The sequence below is a fragment of the Grus americana genome, chromosome 5 (genome assembly GCF_028858705.1).
Source record: "Grus americana isolate bGruAme1 chromosome 5, bGruAme1.mat, whole genome shotgun sequence".
Lineage (NCBI taxonomy): Eukaryota > Metazoa > Chordata > Aves > Gruiformes > Gruidae > Grus > Grus americana.
In genome coordinates this window covers 31,426,800-31,448,048 of record NC_072856.1, presented here as the reverse complement: position 1 = coordinate 31,448,048, position 21,249 = coordinate 31,426,800, and the positions used below count along the sequence as shown (strand labels likewise).

General features: G+C 46.4%; 1 protein-coding gene across 5 annotated transcripts in view; it reads left to right on the top strand.

Annotated features, from left to right (window-relative positions):
- RGS6 (regulator of G protein signaling 6) overlaps positions 1-20,946 on the top strand; it is a 297,793-nt gene extending 276,847 nt beyond the window's left edge. For 4 of the 5 annotated variants that reach the window (XM_054828061.1, XM_054828056.1, XM_054828060.1 and 1 more), the window contains 2 exons: positions 1,023-1,076; positions 16,506-20,946. In XM_054828061.1, the coding sequence (XP_054684036.1) occupies positions 1,023-1,076; positions 16,506-16,556 (105 nt within the window). In that variant the 3' untranslated portion in view covers positions 16,557-20,946. The remainder of the gene's footprint in view (positions 1-1,022; positions 1,077-16,505) is intronic. The other variant, XM_054828059.1, reaches the window with a different exon arrangement.
- Positions 20,947-21,249: the final 303 nt, after the last annotated feature.

Sequence of the window (21,249 nt, the reverse complement as noted above, 5' to 3'; positions counted from 1 at the left end):
CCTTATCCCCTTCGCTGCAGTTTTACTTCCATCTTATCACCTCCATTTTGCTGGCTCACCACATTAAAATAAGTTTCTCTCCTGGAAATCAGCAGTGCCCACAGCTTTCTGACTGCAGTGAGCCTTCCTTCATATTACTGAGTGTCTTCTCTTCTCCATAACAATTTTTTTCTCTTAGATATTCCAGCAAACATGCCACTAAATTATTTAGTTCTTCCTTGTTAGTGACAATTAGATCTCCCTTGTGCCAAATGAATGAAGCGCTGCAGTGAGCAACCTTCTCAGGGATACGTTAATAAAGCCATGATGCACACGCTTGTCTTCTCACAGTGAAGTTGAATGTCTTCTTGTGTATGAATAGTCGTGTAATCCAGATACAAAAACATTGGTGCCCCAAATCTGCCTGTATCTTTCCATGGCCTTGCACAGACTTACATATGCTGTCTATGTTTTGATGTAGCCAAACTTACTGGAAATGTGCTTCTACCCTCTGGATAAATAGAGGAGTGTAGGTTCCCTGGCAATGAGTTCAGTGGTGGTTTTCTTCCAGCACTGTAGTCACTCACACATTGCTTTTTAATATTGTAAAAGTTACTGTGGATTTTTTTTTTTTCATCTCTCTAAGCAAGTAGACGGGAGCCTCCGATCAGCTGTTTGGCAGATGTTAACCAGAATCAGAGGTCCCAGCTCAAACAGCCGCAGAAGGAAAATTCAATGAACAAGAAATCAATACCAATAGCTGTGAGACACAGCAATGCACAGACGCTGTTTGAACCACTCAAAAAACTCACAGGAGAAAAGGTGACATTCTCCAAGAGTAAAAGCAGTGATGTCTCTCATTCTTTAAGGGGTTTTGGTTTCTTATGTTTGCTACTGCAAACATTGATTTCTGCTTTTTACATTTTTTTACAACTTTTTCCCCTTGCTGCTTCCTTATATTTTGCTGCTGTTTTGAAAAACTGCATTTAAGCTGAAGGGTTTTTTTCTGTATTTTTTTCTCCCCACTTTTTTTCCCCGTTAAGCCAGAGAATGAGCAAGGTCGTAGAACTTCTCTAGAAAAGTTCACTCGCAGTGTGGTAAGTTCCTTTTCTTTTCCCTCCTCCCTTTCCTCAGAACTTCATTTTTAGTTGGGGGGAATGTGGATGCTTGACTTTTTGTTTCATCCTTTATTTTTGCAGCTAGCATCTTTGCAGCTTCTCTTTTAATACTGTAGCTCATCTAAATAGTAGCTCTAAAGAAGGGCGGGGGGTGAGGGGAAGCAGAATTCCATAATGCTCATTCTAGCTTATCATCACTGCAAAAGCAAATTGATTTTTGTCTAGAATTAAATGCAAGGTTGTCTTTTTGCTGTGTTCCCACTACAGTATTTGTTGTGGCTTTTCCTCGCGCAATGAAGTAGAAGAGCATGGTTCTCATAGTGCCATTGCAACAGTATCCGTATTGACCTCCGTGCATGGTTAATGATACCGTATGTATATACACATACATATCCACCCACAGCACTGCAGCCGCTGTGCATTGCCCCCGTCTGTCAGTGCTCACGTAAATAGCAATGGGCGATACCCTTTGACTCGTTCATGATAGCGATACCAGAAAAGGAGTGCAGTAACAGCTAAAACCACGACACTGTTAAACCTTTTAGATAAGGGGATGGTGGGATCTCAAGGGCAGCGGACAGATGTCCTCTGCTATCTTGTCCTTCGCCAGTCTCCAACCTCTAGACAGTCCGACGGCAGGGGCAGCCGGTCTGGCTGCGGAGGGATGCTGCAGCACGGGGCGGCGCTGGGCACCGGCTGGGGCTGCTTCTCTGCAGCCCCCACGGCAGGACCCCAGAGCCTGGGCAAGACCCACTTGTCCTGCTTCCTTTCAGGGCTCTGTGTGTGCAGCAGATTTTCTAGAGAAAGGGAAGCGCAGGGAGAGGGAGCAGGACCAGAGGCAGATGCTGCAAGCGGGGTGGGACCGGCTGTGTGCGTGGGGTGGCACAGAACAAGCGCAGGGCTAGAGCTGAAGGTGCAGCAGCTGGGTCAGTGGGGAATTACTCGTGCGTCGCTCAGGATCAAGTGCACTTTGACTTGATATGTCATAGGGTTTGGGGCATACTGCTATGGTCTTCACGTATCGCCCATCATTAGCTGTAAGGTGATACCGGGACAGCAGAGAGTCATCAGGCAGTTGATTCCCGTAGAAGCTACCGTACAGAACAATATTTCATAGAAAGTTCATAGATATTGTTACGGCTTTATAACAGCTTTATAATGGAGGCATTGGACTATGTGTATATACAGTACATATGCTTGCATTTGTGTGTGTATGTATATTTATATATGCACTATATACGTACACATGGCATATGAATATAAAACATTTGTACATACAGATAGAAAAGGGGGAAGTGCGCAGGTAAGTGTGAGCTGTCGTGGAGCAAATAAGCCTAGAGGGATTCTTTCTAACGTTGCCATGCTGCTGCACAAGCAAACCCAAATGTAACACGCGGAGCTTAGTAGTATATCCACTGGCAGACTTCCTGGGGAATGTATTTATATAGCTAATGCATATGCACACATTTAAAATATGTTGATACAAAATATATCACTATGCCCATCTGCATATTTACTACTTTCTAAGAGTCTGCCAGAAAGAGGAATAGGCAAGATTTTTTTTTTTTTAAACAAACTATACAGAAATATTTACACCAAGTGGTAAATTCTGCTCCCAGATTTGCCAAATACATAGAAGAGTAACTCTCACTTTACTAGACTGGCTGGGTTTATAGTAACAAAGCCAAGGATGGATTTTTCTCTTGCATTAGATTTGAAGGCTAACTTGACAAGCTCAGTTTGGGATGGGAGAATTATGACGTAAGTACCTGTAAAGAAAATCGTTGTAGATTGGCTGGCACTTTAGTTCATTTTTGTCTTACTGGCTAGCATACTGTAAACATTTTCTTTCAATTTTTTAGTACAGATATAAAATGTCATCTTCTGATGGCACGGTGGCTACAAGAACTAGGAAGGGTCTGAATTTTTTATACTTTGCATTATGGCAGTTTGTCACTACCATGAGAAAATACTCACTGTGTTGGCATGTCATAATGTCCTCGAAGGACACCATTACCAAAGTGGTAACTTCGTGGCGTCCTCAGGGGACTAAATTAAGACGAAGTTAATTCTGTATGCTCTAGTTCTCCGAAAGGCACTGCAGTTCCCTGACTGTGTAGGAGTGGAGCAGTTCAGCAGCTCTCTTTCCCAGAGCTCCACTATACTTTAGTGATTGCTCATTACAGGATCACATATTCAATCTGACCCCGCGCAGGCACGCTGACGTTAAGTGTATGCTTAAGGTTTGGCTGGAACAGAGCCCCAGTGCTCAGCTCTCCTCAGGAGGTGGCCCTAAGCCTGTTTTGCAAACAGAAAAATACCAGGTCAGATTTCCAGTGATGGCTGTAAGAGGAACATCCAAAACAACCAGGGCTAGAAGTTTATTTGCCTTAAGGAGCCATCACTGAGATGCAGTTGTGGCTCCCAGACTGGCCGTGCTACACGCTGCCTGTGGACCTGGGCCACCAGACCGTGCTGCTCTGTTTGGCTCTGGGAGGGCGCAGTAGAACTTTGGATAAAAAACCGTGAATTTTAACGTAAATTGCATTTGAATTTCAAGACTTAAATATGGATTTCAAGAACACAGTTTGACTGAAGACATGTCATTTAGCAAAAACATCAGGAAAATTATTAGTCGAGGAACAGCTCGAAGTCAGCTACAGTGGGGAATAAAGTAGACTGGTTGTGTTTGTTCTTTCTGTACCACCATGATTATTAGTAAAATCATAAGAATATCTAAAATGTGTTTTAAAATACAGAGCAAATTCTCTTCCAGCATCAATCAGTTATTGTTTCCTATAGTACTCTGGCACTTCAGGCCTATTGAGAACCTCCCTCGAATAATTTTTAGCTCATTGGTTCTTCAAGTAAAGCAGTTACTGTTGTTTTAAATCTGCTATAACTTTTCATCTGAGATAAGCAACACAGGGAAAGCATGTATCTAATGATGTTATGGTTTCCTTTTGCATCATTGTACTCAAATTTGAGGAACTTGGTTCCACTAGCAGTGTAGGTGGCACAGAGCAAGAGCAGGAGCATGGAGGTGGAGGTTCATGACCCCTTCCTTGCTCATGGTGCTGTACTTACAGGGGTGCTTTCCATACAGAAGAAGGCTTGTTTGTAGCCAGAATGCCAGACATGCCTGACTTAGAGAGTCTTCCTTCACTTGAGTGAAAAAAATCAGATTCTCTAGGTTTGCCTGTTCTAGGTGCTTGGATCTCACCACCTCTTGTTTGAGAAAGACGGGAAAAAAACTACCACTTTGGAAAAAGAAACGGTAAAGCTTTGTCGACAAACTGCAAACAATATTGCAGGCTTTTTGTCTCTTACTTGGGTCAAACCCCTCCCCAGAAAAATCTTTCAGTGCTTCCGAATAGCTCTCCTGCATTGGGTAGAAAGCCATACAGCTTGGCTTTGGGAACGCAGACTTGGAGCAAGTGGAAGTCATCTCACCCACAGGGCTCCTGCTCATCTCAGAGTTACAACCCAGGAGACAGAGATTAACCTCAAACCATTTGACATCCTTTAGAAAGACACCGTGGAGCCCTGCTAGTCAGCCAGAGGCTTGACACCTCTTCGAGGGTATCAGTGGGGAATAAGAAAGAATAGGGGTTTACAGATTTTTTTTTTTTTTTTTCATACCACTCTTCAATTCCTACAAGACCCACTGTCTCATCTTCCCTGGCTTGGTATTTTTGATGAGGACAAAGCAGCTCATGCTTAATGAGTGCACCAAGTTTTTGCACCAAACCTTTCTGGAAGCCAGGTGCTATCTGGTCTGCATTATGCAGGACACTGACAGCAAGATTTTGCCAGGAGAATTTTTAGTGCGGCGATGGTTCACCTTTTACTTCTAGGTCCTCACAAAGTATCAACGGATACCTTTGCGCAATGGCCAAGAAGTGGGATTGTGCCCACCACTGGTCAGGTCCTCCTGTAGGGAAGGGCATAGTTTTCAGTGCCTCCCTGTCTGAGTTCCCCTTGGAGCAAGGGGACATCTGTCTGACCCAGCACCCAACGTGCCAGACAATCCTCCACCTCCTCGGCTTACCTGCCTGAAGTCTGCAGCTGCGGCGTCAGAGTGTGTTTTGTGGCAGCCCCCCACCACAGCCTGGGCAGCAGCTGTGTGGTCCCAGGACCAAACGTCGCGGTCACCAGTCGTCTGGTGAGCACCAAAGGGCCACGTCTGCATGATGCAGCAGGTCACTGCAGGGCACACGTCCCCCGGCGCTGCTGCAGCAGAAGGGTGGCAGATTTCTTTTTTCCCTTGTTCCTGTTTTGAAGAGTTCTCAAAAATACATGGGTGGCACAGTGGTAGGATAGACATCATGGTCCCTGATCCCGTCGGCCCTGTGCCAGGCTCCCGTGCCGCGAAATCCCAGCTATAAAGCTAGACTGGCTCTTCCATGCTCTCCACGAGGGCCCTGGGGAAGGGTCGATCTCAGGGAGTTGGAGATCTGACAGTCTATTGCATCAGAGCACTTACTAATCTACCTCATTTAAAAAATGATGGCACTGTGCATGGTGGCAGGTTTATCTTATTACAATTTTCCTTTTGAATACAGCAAGGATTGACATTATGAAAGCAGAGTTAGCCTGTCTTCTCTCCCAAGTGAAGATAAATGGCATCATAAAAATCAGACATCATGTATCATATATGTTATAAATAATACCTGGTATTGAGGTAATAACTTAATTTTAAAGACACACATACACACAAATCCATATATCTACATCTCTCTCTTCTGTCATATTTGATCATCTTACTAATTAAAAGGAGCCTGCTGTACTATTTTTAGCCATGCAGTCTCAGCCTAGCTGTTTAAACCACTGTAGTTTCCCATCTGCTTTAGAAATGATTTAATAATCAGATAGACAGAAGCTTAGTTCTCATAAGCTGAGATGATCCTTCAGGGCCAGGAGTAGAAGGAAAATATATTTTAATGAGTACATTTAGGGAAACCACTGTTGCTTTTGTCTTGCAGAGGAAGCCACCAAGTCTCTGCCTAACTCGTGCTGGTGGCCATTTACATTTAATAAAGGGGGAAACAGGAGGGGGTTCCTTTGTGGCATCTTGAAGCATCTTGACTATTATCTCTAAAAGCAGCAATGGTTACTCCCGCAATAACAGGGATTAAACCTACGGATACCAGCCTCGGCAGGTAACTTAGATAAGCCTGGGCCATGACGCTCAGACTTGAATTAAAACTTTCCTAAAATCACTATATTTCAAGGAAGGAATTTTCCCTGTAAAAAACCTGGTGTTAAAGTTTCTGACTCAATATCAAGGTGGTGACCCAGTGCTGAGAAGATCTCTGCCTTTTATTCCCAGCTGACATTTCTTTGAGAACGGAAGGCACACACACGCATACAGCTTTTGAGAGGATCGGAGTTCTCGGCCTTTGTGCTTTAAAGGGCAAGAGAGTGGCCAGACCAGTGGTATATTGTTTATTCAGAATTTTTACAACTTCTGTCTGAACCGACTGACGTGGCACACTGTTAGTCGTTACGTTCCTGGACTGAAAAAAGCTCTTTACCTGAAGAAGGTGAAGAAGGTAAAGAAGCTCTTGTGCATCTTCCGCTGCCTGAGCACGGAGAGAAGAGTGGCACAACATGGGAGAAGCGAGAGGCGTTTGCTGGCCAGAGCCCCTTGTGAAACTCAGCCCCAGCAGTGGCAGGACCTGGCAGCTCCAGGCAAAACCCAACAGTCTCAGCCAGAGAGTGCCGCACAGGGCTGGGGGTCAAAGGTGCAAACATCGGACTTTCGGCTGGATGTTGGGATATAAATCCCTCTCCCTGTCTTTTCTTTTCCCTGTTTCCTTCCTCAAGCAGTAGCGGCCCAGCGCAGCGTATGCGGAGGTGCGATGTGCGCAGGCCTGCCGTAGCTGCTTATGTGCCTGCTTGCGCGTGGTAAGCTACAGGCTGTATTTTACCCATCGTCCTTACAGTCTGTAAAGAGTGTAATACTTAACGGGAAACGGAGTCCTCCTGCGAAGTCCTGGAGGAAATGTACGTAGTGAGACTTTAAAGACTCGGGAGATTTATTTTAATGTCAGCATACTAGAAGGCACCAGATATAGAGAAGAGATGTGGTGTGAAATGTATCAAGGAGTCAGGTATGAAGAAGCAGGGAGCTTTTCCAGGTGGTAAATTCGGCTCAGTGCAGAGGGAGACTAAGGTGAAGGACAAGGTGGTCTGTGTTCAAGCTGCACGGGAAGTAGACTGTAGGTTAAGAATAAAAGAATAAAAGTTTTCTAATGAGCTTTCTTTAAAGAATCCTGGACATTATGGATGGAACATTTTGTACGGGACAGCAAGTCAATGAAGACCATGGATTGTCTCAGTTCCCAGGCACAGGTGAATAACTGAATCGACAGACTGGCCTGGCTTCATTAACCGTATGAGACAGAGCTGCAGTAGGCAGAAGGCAGAAGCCGGTATGCAGGATCTGCTGTAGTCCATGTGTTAGCAGCAGCAGGGTGGGGGTTATTCTCATCCAGAAGCACCAGGGACAAAGTCACACATTACCTACTTTATGAGTGTGGAGCCAGTGTCCCACCTTGCTTTCTTATGCCAGGATGACTGGAGATCTTGTGTTTGATACAGTTGTCAAGCTCAGTGGCCAGGATGCTTTCTGTCTGGAGCCTAAAACGCCTTCCTCCTCCTTCCAGTGGTGCAAACTGGCACTTTCATGGTAGCTTTTCTTCTGCTTTAGGTTTCTGGTATCTTTTGGCTATTTTGTATTGAACTAACCTTGGCTCAGGACTGTAAGTGCATCCCAATTCAGTACCCAGCGAAACCCAAAGCCCCACGTTCAGTTTCAGTTTCATGTGTATCTGTTCATTTTCATTATACAGCTATGAAAGCCTTAGTGTCTACCCTGCCTGCCTGGCTGTCCCTTCCCAGATGCCGTCGGCAGTCCTCTCTTCCAGGCTCTGTGTTGTTACCCTTGTTCTTCCCTGCTGCCGTTTTCCCATCTTCCTGATCCTCAGCTGCATCCCTTGGCCACTGCTACTGCCTCGTGCTGGTTTTTATGTCCTCTCGGTTTGTCTGCTGTTGGATCAGAGTCCAAGTCGCATTCTGACTGTCCCGGTCCTATTCTTAATTCATGAGTATGGTGTCACACACATGAAATGTGTTGGTGGGATCTTATCTTTCTCAGGTGAACTGGGTGATATTTTGCACAGCTGTGCGTGACTGCGATGCATTACAAATACTAACCATGAGCACAGTGAAGAAGGCATAAGGCTGGAGAAAGAATTGCTGCCTGATATCATCAGGGCTCTCTTTTTAACTGGTTCCTTGATAATCTCATAGAACTGTCATATACTTACCAGCTTTCTCACTTTTTCACTTTCCCAGCTCTACCAGCTTGCATAAATAGATATAGCATTTGAGGGCATGGAAAGTATCCATGACCTGCAATATAATGAAGACAAAGGTTTAAGCCATTATGGGTAGAGAATAGTGGTAGAAAAACTGGAAAGTATAAAAAGGTGATATGCTGAGATGTTGGTGAAATGGGTATCAGAACAGACAGCTAGGAGGGAAGGATATGGGAATGGATGCCAAAGTTTCTTAGATTTGGCACGAAGACAAGACATCTGGGAAAAGGGTTATTTTTATCTTTGGAAGATATTTTACTTTAAAAAAAGTGTGCTTGCTCCGGTAGTCTAGTGATTACCAAATACTGGCTTTTACTGGGAAAAAGTACTTGCATTATGTAGGTGATGGGAAGCATCAGAATGTACCCGAAGCGTGAGGGGATCCAGTCAACGTTTGCAACCTGTTGTCTGTTCTCTTATGTGCACTAACTAGTGAGTGTCAGTACCTAATGCTGCGGAGGAGCGGGTGCATGGCCTGCACAGTGCATGTATTGACTGGTTGCTGCATGCTCGAATATGTCGCATCTGTTCCTGGTATCGGCATAGTACTTTAGCTGGAAAAATGTCTGTGCTGTGTAGGCTTACACTGCACACTTGTCAGTTTGGTAAGTGGTGGGTTGTGTGTGCTGCGTGGTCTGTTCTGTATACGGGGACTCCTTTAAAGGATAAGTATTCATTGTTTCTAGTGGATAAGTTATTCTTCACTTCCCTTCCTAAAAACACCGCTGTGTAGTGCTGCTGGCGCAGAATGGCAGCTGCCTTTCGCCCCCGAGGTCGCTACCTTCCAGCGGTGGGTGAGTGATCCCTGTGTGTACGGTTTGGGAAATGCTTTGGGATCCTTCTTGACAAAAGGCACTCTAGGGAGCTCAGGATTTACTTACTATTCACTTACTGTCTTTTATTCCAGCCACATACAAATTCTAGAAGATAAAAGTTGATACCTTCCCACTACAGACAGGTCTAGCTGCTAGCTGCAGATACTGAACCGGGACCTTGGCAAGATGGTTTTTTTGGGGGGGAGAGGACAGGCTTAAACCTTGCTGTGATTTCAGCCAAGCTTATTCTGATACTCCAGAGGGGTTAGATATTTCGGTGGTGTTTCTGTTTTCCTCTGACTGTGCAAGGTATGTACATTTCTGGTTCCCAGTCCCATTGAAGGGAGTTAAACAAACTGAGTCCATTGCACACAAAGGGAAGAACAGAATCGCACCCTGCCCGAGAGCTAGACCAGCAGCATGCAGGACATTTTCTGAGGCAGCTTGAAAAAAGACTTTACTACACCATTGTATACTGGCTGCAGTGATCCATCTGTGCCTCCGTCTTCCTGGTTTTTGTTGGAGGGAGGGATGGACCCCAGATACATAGCCCGAGGCTTTCCACGTGGCAGGGCTGTGCTCCTTCAGTGTGGTACGTTTAAGCCGTCCATATTCTGCTTCAACTAACGCCAAAATTGGCTCAAACACATTCTCAGATACAAGGAGCCCAGACTGCTCCACAGCAGAAGAGGATCTTCCTCCCGGTGCTGGTGGGATGGTAGAGGAGAACTCCAACTGTTCTGAAGATGTTCTAGGAGTGGGTGAGTACAGGGCTTGTGTCAGCTCCTGCTCTGTGCCGTACGCAGTGGTGTGCCGGTATTTCTCAAAGCAAAGTGCTTCCTCGCTTAGGAAGCGTAGAAAATTCTCACAAAATAAAATGGGTCCAGACGATACCAATTTTACTTGGACTGCAGCTCTGAACTGTTTCCATAGTAATATAAGCTGGAAGAGAAAAAAAGCAGTATCAAATGTAGGAACCTAACCCATGGTTGCTCACCTTCACTGCGATTGGCAGTAAGTGGCGAGAAGCTCAGGTAACTTGTCAGTCAAGCCTTACACGAGGAGTGGGGCCCACTCTGCAGGAGTTTGGGGGAAACTCGTGAGACCATGCTGGTGAGAATGGGTGAGCATCCTGTGCACAGGGAGCAGCCGCTCCCCTCCTTACCCTCTACAGCTGCTTTGCAGCTCCCATTTTCAGTCTGTGTCAGCATGTAATCAGTGGCATTGTCCACCACGTTTTGTGTGCTAATTTACATGCTATTTGTTCATAGTTTACGTGTCTGTGTTTATTTTGTGTTGCACTAAGTTATTTTCCTTTATTGTTTATGTTTTTAACTGTTTCATATTTAACTTCGTTAATTTATGTTACTTTATCTTATGTTTGCAATGTATCTTTTCGTGAAAAAAAAATCTAATAAAAAAGATATTTTTTAAATGACACAGAAATAAAATTTCCCCAAGATCTGCAGCGTAATATAACATTGAAAACCAAACAGTGCTGGCAGGGCAGCCCTGGCAATCTCTTTCTTCAGGAGTCAAGTTTGGTGGAAAGATGTTGTTTGCCCACTGCCAAAGCTCTTGCAGTATGTTAGCTAAAAGGCAGGAAATCAGAGCAACGCCTGTCACCATGTGAAAAACCTCAGATTCAAGCTGATGGAAGTAGGGTTTGCTCATTGCCAGTGGAGACTCAGACCAGCCCCAGTCCTCTACTGGGGGTCTTACAGAGGCGCTGGGCAACGCCGCTCCCCAGGAGATGGCTTCTCCTCCAGGAAGGTGATGCTTCTGGCCGGAACAGATTGTGCAACAGGCTGGGAAAAAGAGGGTAGAAAGCAAGAAGTGGAGTCAGCCATAGCAGACAAAGTCCTAAGCTGGTGGGTGGAGAGCGTGGATGGGAACAGTCAGCATGAAAGCGCTTTGGTCTGTGGTGACATGGCGAACCGGAGCCCGTGCTGCCGTACCAGAAGCTTCCCACATGCTCCCCTCATTGCTGCAGCCACAGAGCTCCCTACGGGATAAATCCTGCCTGGGTGCTCAGGTAAGTTGTTGAGGGCATGCATGGGAGTGCTGGCTCGTGCATGCTGGTGGTGGTGAATGTCTGCATGTTAGATACACAAACTGTACTCTGTGCTGGGCAGAGCACGCTAACACTCTGTGAAACCACAGGTACTGGACAAAAGTAAACCGTCTATTTAAAATTATCAAAAAATTCTCTCCAAACTGAGCAAAGTGCTGGCTTTGGTAGATAAAAGCAAAGAGCAAGATGGAAACTCTGGTGGCTCATGCAGGTGGTTTGTAAGGAGTGCTGTCTCCTTTTTGTGTCAAATCCCAGACTTTTTTTTTTCCCCGCCACTTATTTGGCTTCTTGCCTATATTAAATTGCTGAATTCTGCTTCATTAAAATAATTGCTAATTGCATTTTACACTTTAGTTTTGTAGCTGCTCAACAAAGGCTCAGCCATCAAAGATGCTAAGCATCTCCTGTGACCTACAGGTTAATCTTCACTTCACCGGGCCTCAGTGGGAGCCCTGATTGTCCGCAAATGCCGAGGTCTGGTCCCCTGCCCGACACGTAGCCAAGCAGTAGGATGGGCCACATACATGGAAGACAAATTCTAGGGGGCAGTTTCAAGAGTTTTATTAAGAACTCCCTGACGTTTTCCTTTGGTTACGCCAAATTCAGATTTTACATTGCCTCTGGAGGCTCCTGTCATGCCAGTGTTCAGGGGTTAAAAAAAACCCATTCATTCAGCTGCATGGAGAGAACTGGACGTTACCTTTACCGAGACGTGGTGAAGCTGCACGTGATCCTTGCCTGAAAGCTGTGTTACGGCTCAGCTGCTTGCAGGGAACAAAAGAAAGAACTCCTGAATCCAACAAGACACACAACATATGCCCTACAACGTATGCCTTACTGCTTGTGCTACGCTGTTTGAGTGGCAACAGTCTGGATTTTTAATTGTCGTTACCCTTAATTAATAGTGACAAATATTTTGCAACTGGAGGACTGAGGATTTCTTTATAAGATTTAGACCCCATGTAAAAAGTTTACTCCTACATCCACTCTGATCTTGCCTTGAGTTATTCAGCGTATGTGTACAACAGAGTAAAAGAAGTACTGTAGTGTGCTTGAAATCATATGGTTTCCGAATCCCCTGCCAGCACAGCTTAGATGAAATTTCTTCTGGAAATATGGCAGGAGTTGTTGACATTTTCTTTCAGTGGGGAAAGGAGAAGTAGAAATGTGGGGGCAGTTGCTGGTTTCATGCTAAACAAAGACATGCTGAAGGAAAATATAATTTATTTTGGTTGAACTTTTGTAAAAAAATCTATGAGGTTTTTTTTGTGCCAAACTTTCATATCGGAATAATCTGAAACTTCCTCACTCTGTCAGAGATCATAGAATCATAGAATCACAGAATGGTTTGGGTTGGAAGGGACCTTAAAGATCATCTGGTTCCAGCCCCCCTGCTGCGGGCAGGGACACCCTCCACTAGACCACGTTGCCCAAAGCCTCATCCAACCTGGCCTTAAACACTTCCAGGGAGGGGGCAAGATGTCCCTGAGGGAATCCTGGCCAACTGTTGGATCAGACCCAACATGACCTCTTGGGCCTCAACTTTTTTTGGCATCTATTGCACCCAACTACAAACCAATTTAGCTGCCTTCAGTTTCCCAGAGCAGCCTTTCACCTGACTGACTTGGGTGCCCACGCCACACAAGCCTCAGGGAAGGGTCGCAGGATCCCAAAAACTGCAGGGGTGCATCTCACCTCTGCTGTCCAGAGGCGGACACAGGCCACCTCTTTTCTGGACACAGGAAAGTGATGATGCTAAGGCGCGCTGATGCCATCCCGGACCGTTTGGCCATCGTGGCGAGCGGCGGTGGGTGGATTTGGGACGGACAGGCTGGGGGTCCTGGGGAGAGCGCTGGCCAGCTGGGGAGTGAGGTGCTGTGCTGCCCCGAAGGAGCTGGCATGCCAGCTATGCTTTGGCTTGTACCTGTCAGCTAGCACAAACGTGTCGTGTCTCCTGCTGGACTTTGTGCCTAAGAAGCCCTGGAAGGCTAAACCAGAGACTGAGATGCCGTGCGCCAGCCCCTCAACTGGTGTAAATTGGCAGCAGTTCTCTGAAAACAACTGAGTCACGTTGATTTACCTCAGCAAGTGGATCCCATCCAGCATTTCCACCTGTGACACAACATTTTGCTCCCTTGTTGTTTGCTTTAGTAACAGGAAACAGACACTAGTTTTCCTAACGAAATGCAGATTTTTTTCCTGATCCTCTTTATTTTAATGAGGATGTCTAAGATGAGAGAATCCCAAACCGAACGCCTGCATCCCAACCACCTCCAGCCCGCAGTTGTTCGCATCGCTCAGACCCACACTGTGAGGCTGATGCTCCTCTCTGCGTTGTGCTGAAACAAAATACCCTACATCAGTATGCTGTAGTTGGGGGCCACTTTGGTACGAAAGCCGAACGTTACACTTACACCTCAGCACTCCTGCTCATAGCCAAATTTTCGCAGCATTAATCCCTGTATGTGATTCCAGGGATCCTTTCACCATCTCTCTTACCACAGAGGTGGATATGACAGTCGAGCAGACAACGTTGCTGCCTGCTTCTCGCTGTCTTAAAACAGAGCTTCTCATACCCCTCTGTGCGCGTGTCCCCGGGCACGAGGCTGTTCGGTGCCTCACACTTCCCTAGTTATCCTCCTGGACATCCGGGCTCCATGCTGGGGATGCATCCCAGCCTGCAGGCAGGAATTTTGCTGCAGAGCCAGCAAGTGGATCTGGGTTCCCGGGCTAACACCTTTCCTGCGAGATGGGGGAGCTGCATTTGGAACCCACTGCCTTTGCCCGTGATGGGAAGCAGTTGCCACTGGAAAAACCTGTGAGTTTTTGCTCTGCACAAACCACGGCCATCAGCTCACTTTCCGATCGTCCACCTTTTCCCGGGCAGCCTTTCTGTCAGCTGCCCCCTCCCTCTGGCCCAGCCCGGCACTGGCATTTCCCCCTTCCCGCTTTGAACGCGTGCATGTCAAAATCGGGGCAGGCTGTGGAAGAGCATTTCCTCCTCACCCCCTCTGGACCCTGATGCGGGGAGCTGGTGTTCCCCCAAGCCGCCTGCCTGTGAGAAGATAACAAGAGGAACTGCCTGTCACAGATTAGTTAGAGTCTGACTGAATAGTCATTATACAAACCCAAGGCTTACTTGTTTTTTTCCTAAGGAAGTATCCAAATATAGGTGGAAACTAACATTCTTTTTCTAAAACCAACCATGTTATTCTTCCAGAAATTAACATCTACATCTTTACCTTCTTCTTCCTATAAATGGCATTCGGGAACTGATAATTTCTTAGCACTCTTCCTCTGGTATTCCTTAATGGCAGCAAAATGACAGCTGTGGTTGCAGCCCCCCCACGCACTGCCACGTTACTCTGCAGAAGACTTGGCTGCCTCCTGGGGTGGCACAAGGCTGAGCTTCCCAGAACTGCACTTAAAAATAATAATAATAAAGATAATAATAATAATAATAATGTAATAATAATAATAATACTCAAGGATTTGATTTATAGTGAAAGAAAGCATCATTTCCTTAAACAGCAGCGGTGCTGGCGTGTCTGCTGAGCTCCTGGAGGGAGCTGGTCCTTCCCAAGGTGCAAGCTGCATTGTAGAGACGGAGGAGCCACAGAACCGTGGTGATGGCATGCTCTTCCCAGGCAGGACAGTCCAAATGACGACAGTGTTTCCAGCAGCCGACTGCAGATGTACAGAAACAGTCAGATTAGGCTGTGTGTGTGCAGCCAAGCAAATTATTTGGTGAAAGGCACACATCTGAGTAACGAGATTAGGCTTCTGTAGAGAACTGTTGCATCCTCCTGCAACAGCCCTAAATGGGAAGAATTTAGAAATCAAAGGTGGGGGTGTTTCTTTTTTCTTGGAGTGTTAAATTGTTAAACAAGGCTTATTTCAGATGACCTGCTAAATTTTACTTCTCAAATTTTCCTACATTTTGCACATACTCTTTTCACTGTATAATCTGTTTCTCTTGCTCTTTGTGTGGGTCTTCCTTTCAAACAGCGATTAGTAAGACTTTCTATTGCAAAGGAAATCTTGGCTAAATATAGTAGCGCAGAGGAGGTTGTTGAAGAGCTGCTAGGTATTCCACAGCTCTCTGGTATTCCCTGGATGTTTATTTCAACCGAGACTATTTTTCTTGTAAGGAAAACATCATTTTTCAAGAGGAAAGCTAACCAAAGAAACACAGCAACCGGTGCAATACCTGAAACAATTTTTCGCTGTTGGATCAGTAATTGCAAAGCTGTCAGTATCCCCTATGGGGATATACCCTTCCTGCTGTCTGTGAACGGAGAAGATCAGCTGTAGGTCCTCCCTTGCTCTGGATGAAAGCAGGGGCTGCATAGCCTAAGCCAGTGAAGGGATGCAGACATGCAGGTGACCTTCTCCCTGGTCCTTGGTCCCGCCAGTCAGTGGGAAAGCTCACGTGGATGCCAGGAGCCACGCTGCCATGGCCACGTGCCTGCATGATGGCTTGGAGGAGAGGGCAGGGGAAGGCAGGGAGGCTGGGCAGCAGTGGACAAGCTGCACCTGAGGAGACAAGAGACTAAGGAGCAGGCAAAGCGGGGTGGCAGCAGGGTAGAGACAGGCAAAGCTATTTCTAAAATCACTTTTTTCCTAGATCTGTTTCCAGTGGATGATGTGCAGGTGATGCTGATTCACAGGCTGGAAGGGCACCCCAGCTTCCACTGCAGCCTGGGTTTTGCAGCCCTTCCCAACCGGGGTAGTGCTGCGCATGGGAGCTGCGGTCTGGCACCGCAGGACGGCGCCGGGCAGGATGCATGGCGGTGAGCGTAGGACAGGGCTTTGCTTTGACCACTTCCCATGTAACAGCAGAATGAAACATCTTCATGAGAGTGTTCCAGGGCACAGCCAACCGCCTTGAGCGATAGCCACTGGCCATCACTAGCCACCACCCCTCCTTGCCAAACCACTTGCCTGGGGCAAAAACACAGGCGCCCGCAATGCTGGGGGCATACTTACCCCCCATTGCCTGCCTCCCTGGGGCAGGCAGCTGCACACCCCACTTTGGGGAAAGGCACCTACCCCTCACTCACAGCCAAACCATCCCACAGCATCACTCACGCCTATGGGTCTCTTCTGTCTGTCTGTCTGTCCCTCCCTCCAGGGAAAGTCTCTGGCAAGCAAGCGCCTCACGGGCCTGATGCAATCCTCCTGACGGCTTCAGCCGACCGCCCCACAGGAGAGACACCCGGGACCGCCGCCGGGGACGGGGCGTTTCAGGGAGAGTGGGTCTCCGCGGGCGAGAGAGCCTGAGCCAGCGCAAGCGGAGAGCCACGCGCCGGGGGAGCGCCTCTCTTCCCAGTTTACATCGACACTTTCCTACCTGCACAGCTTTGTAAGGACGCCAAGCTCTGTGCAGGTACTTTGTTTCCCACCAGGGTTTGGAGGAGCACACGCCACCACACACAGAAGGTCGACAAGGCAAGGGCTTGGTGTCTTGTTATTTAAGGAAACAGACCCAACTGTAACTTGGAGAAAGAAGAGCTGGGAGAGATTGGTATTTTTCCTTCATCTCTTCTCTCCCTGGCACAAACATGGCTGTAATAGATGCCACTGCAATCCCACTTGCTCCCTTTCTTGTGGCCGTCTGGATCCAATAAAATATCTGCTGGAAGCTGCTTCTCTTCACAAAAATCTCAAATGCATTTCTCCTGCAGATTCATTGACTTTAGCTTTGTTTTTCTTTCCTATGTCTCTCCTCCTTTAGAGCAATGAAAAAAAAAAAGGCACTATTTAAGTTCATCACTCGCTGTCCTTCCAATAGCATGTAGCATGTCCAGAGATGATGGTCAGATCCTCAGCTGAAGTCAGGAGAGCACGAGTGGTTTTCATCACCTGAGGATCTGCCCCATTGAGTCAGACTCTGATCCTGGTGCAAATCCTCTGACGTTGGCAGAATCGCTCTGCATGTGCGTGTAGTGCAAATGTGATCAGACTCTGCCTGATGCTCAAAAAGTCATGTTTTAGATGTGTAATGCACACACAAACACACACACACATGCGGTATTTAAAAGTGAGTTGGTTTATATTGTACTTGATTTTCTATTTATTTAAGGTTTTGCATACTTACTTAATGATGGATGTTCAAGCTTAGAAGTAGATAGAATTGGGGTCCAACTCCAATTGCAGAGGGCCAAAATCTGCTCACGTGTATACAGGGAAAGGCAACTCTGATGTGGGCAGGTGCCAAAATTCAGTCTACAGTGAGGAGGGAACTGATGGAGACGGGACCAGCGGAAGCAGGGTGTGAATGGGCAGGGCGCTGGGTGCCAGGTAACCTTTCCTGAACAGCAGTGCACCCAGCTGTGATATAAATCTCAGATAACTGACTCCGCTGAGAAGCACCATTGTAAGAATGAAATTTTACCAGTGGAGGAAATGAGCTTCCACTAAAACTCATCTGACCTGCAGCCCATGAATACAATTGCAAGAGATGACCCAGTAGCTTGTTTCAAACTGTTGGGAGTGTGGAGGTTAGGATGAGGACAGAACTGAAGTGACTTCAATTATAAAACCCACGTATACTAGCTGCAGATAGGAAAATGGACTGCATTCACATACACTATATTGCCTATATATGAAAATTTCAAGACACAGTTGACTTAGTGCCACAAAACCTCCTGTATTTTGCAAGCAGTTCAGATCTGAAGCATATGTGAAAATAGACATTTCTTGGTCTTCTTCACTCATGCCAAAGCAAATTGGCTTTTTGTGCAGGTAGTAGAAATTGCTATATGCCTACAAGTCTGCGTTCTACCTAGGCAAAACCATCTAGCTAAGTAGACAGCTGGCTATCGACAATATTCACTTCTGAGGCAAGTATTATTCTAATATCTAAGGCCTATGTGTGCACAAAATCAGGCCAGCATAGTTTCTGTCAGAAAAAGGACCTTCCCTCTTTACCCATGACATTTCTTATTTTGATACCTCTTTTTTTTTTCCCCAGAAAACTCCTATTACTAATTTTACCTAAGGTCCATAGGACTCTCTACACGTGCATGACTGTACAGTAGAATATTGAGTATGATACTTGTTCTTTACATATACCTATTCCCATAAACATCCTGCTGTCTGAGGTCTTCAGACCAAATTCGGCCTATATATGACATGGCACACAAGCGAGTTCCAGGGCTGCAGAACCATCGTGGATTTGCCTGTACATTCAGGTGCTGTCCTGCCTCTGAAGGGGACATTTAGTTCCCTCCAGATTGTCACTTGGCTGTCCTTGCAGAACCCATTTGTCCTCAGTTGTCCACCCAGCCAAAGGGTCCCCTCGGGTAACAGCAGGTCTGCACGTAACAGGCCCAGTTGTCCATTCGTGCGCATTCATACGTGTCCCCTTACGTCGTCCCTGGGTAAATGCAAAGGCTGGCTCTGCTCAGAGCCTTGTTGGTGGCATTTTTATCTGTGCCAAACCCACCACTGCCATCCATCGCTGGAGCTCTGTAAACCAACAACTGCTCATACCCCAAGCTACTCTCCTGCCAGTGCTGCCCAGCCTCTGGGCTGAGGCATTTCCCATGGGAGGTCTGTCCTGGGAATGCCCAAACTGGTCTGCGGAGCATTTCCAAGTGGGATGTACACATAAAGCATGAAACTCTGGTGCATAGCAAGGAGCACAGATGGCAAGGTGTTACCAGGGGGTCTCTGCTTTGCAGTAAGTTCCTGACACTGAACAGGTCTTATCCAGAGGGACGGATGGGGTAGCTTCATGGAGGTACTCCTCGGTGTCCTGCAGCATGGGGACACACACGGGCAGGACAGGAGGATGCTGGTGGGTGCACGGGATGGATGGAAACCAGGTCGTGGTCTGCGCAGGGAGCAGCAATGCCAGACTTTAATTAGGAGATATGCTGCTGCCCCGTGAGCAAAGCACCCTGCTCCTTCTTTCCTGCTCAGTTCCTGCCGGACGGTCGTGTCAGCTGCCGCAGTGTTTTGCCTGTGGGGAATATGCTGTATTTGAACAGTTGAGTGCATAGAGGGAATTTTGACAGACACAGAGAGCACGCATATGGGCGTACATCAGGGGGCCTGGATGCTGAACAGCTTACCATTTAAATGCACACTCGTGCAAGCTAATCTGCTCAGTAATGGCTAGCTGAGCGGACAGAGCTGCGTATTCTCTGGAGAGAAGAAAGCTCTGCTCCTCATTTCCTGACTAAATTTCTCTAAAACTAACATGAGAGTAGACAAGACCTCCTCCTGGGAACACGTATGAACTGCTCTTCACGTGACTTTTACTTCATATATGATGATACTAACACATAACTACTTCCACATGAACCACATTGAATTATTGCTTTTTAATGACATTGCTTATTCCAAGTGATGCTACTCTTGTACACTCACCAGTATCCCACTGAGTGTTGCAAGCAGTAATCCGCTGCTTTATAAGCATCCCGTGTCTTCCAACTACCTCGTCATCCTGAAGATGAGTTAGGAAATCAGCTTTCCACCTCTATTTAAGTTCTAAATGGCATTGTTTCAAGGAAAGGCAGTCTGGAAAGCTTTTACGATGTCCATGCTGTGCAAGCTAGCTACAAAGCTTCCCATGCTTACAGGGCTATGGCTGTGAAATATGGCTGTACACTGTTATTTGGATAATAGAGTATCCAGAGCATTTGTGGCTATTGTGGCAAAAAAGCACCAGGACAAGCACTGGGAAGGTTCGACAAGCCTGTGCAGACAGCGTTAGGCTAAAGAAAATGGATTAATGTACTCTCAGTATAACTCAGTGCTAAGATCCCATAGAGTACTGCAATAAAATGGTAGCAGGGCAGCCATAAAAAGTGGCAGTAAGCTGACATAATAATACCAGGATAAATGTAGCAATAAGGTAACACAGGCCACTGCAGTAAAGTAGCATTTTGATAATGCAGCAATAAGACACAACAGGACGCTGCAGTAAATTAGTTTGGGGAATAAGGCAGTAATAACGGTGTGTGCGGACAAACGGTGGTACATTTGTACCAGGTACTGCAGCAATAAAGATAACACAAGGTGTCCTAGTAATAAGTTACTACAGTAACAACTACACGATGCACTGTAAAGTTATGTCAGGATGCTTCCATGCTGCAGTCAAATCCTACAAGAGGTGGTAGCAAGACAATGAAGACAAAATATGCCCCATTTCAGACTGCAAAACATGAGTCAGTTTTCTGCATGGTAACCCAAATTCTGGATTGATCTCAGCAATACCAATCCCATCACTCCCCGCTTTCAAGAAAGCTGAGGCAAGAGCATTTCCCTATCCAGTCTATTATTTTGGTCTGAAAATACAAAATTGACTCATTGTCTCTTCAGCCAAATTGTCACAGACCGGGGTGAAGTTCTTCAGTTAGTCCTTACTCAGGTGAAAACCTCGTGATTTCAGTGAGTCCTTTGCCTTGGAAAGGATTTGGCTCTGTCATCTTCTGGCATGGGTGATGCTTTTAGCCTACAATTATTTCTGTTTTGGGGTGGGGGAAGGGGAACCCAGGTATAGAACATCTGACTGTACTGGTCTGTTTCCTGAAATGCACAAATAAATTGAGCATCCTGGAAAAGTCGAAGCAATAAGGACCAACTCTGTTCTGTCTGTCACACACACATGCACACGTGAATAATCCCACTGGAATGGGCACGAGTCCGGGATGGATCCGTGGGCAGGACTTGGCCTAACCCTGTCCTCAGTGTCTCCAGCTGAGTGACAGAAGCAGAGCGTGTCTTCTCAAATTTTATTTTTTTATATTATCTCCTTTCCTGCTTTTCCATATTATTTTTTTTTAAATTTAACCTCACTTCTGTATGAAATATCCTTAGAAAAAATCAGTTTGCCATAAGACCATATGCAGCAAGGTGGGCAAAGA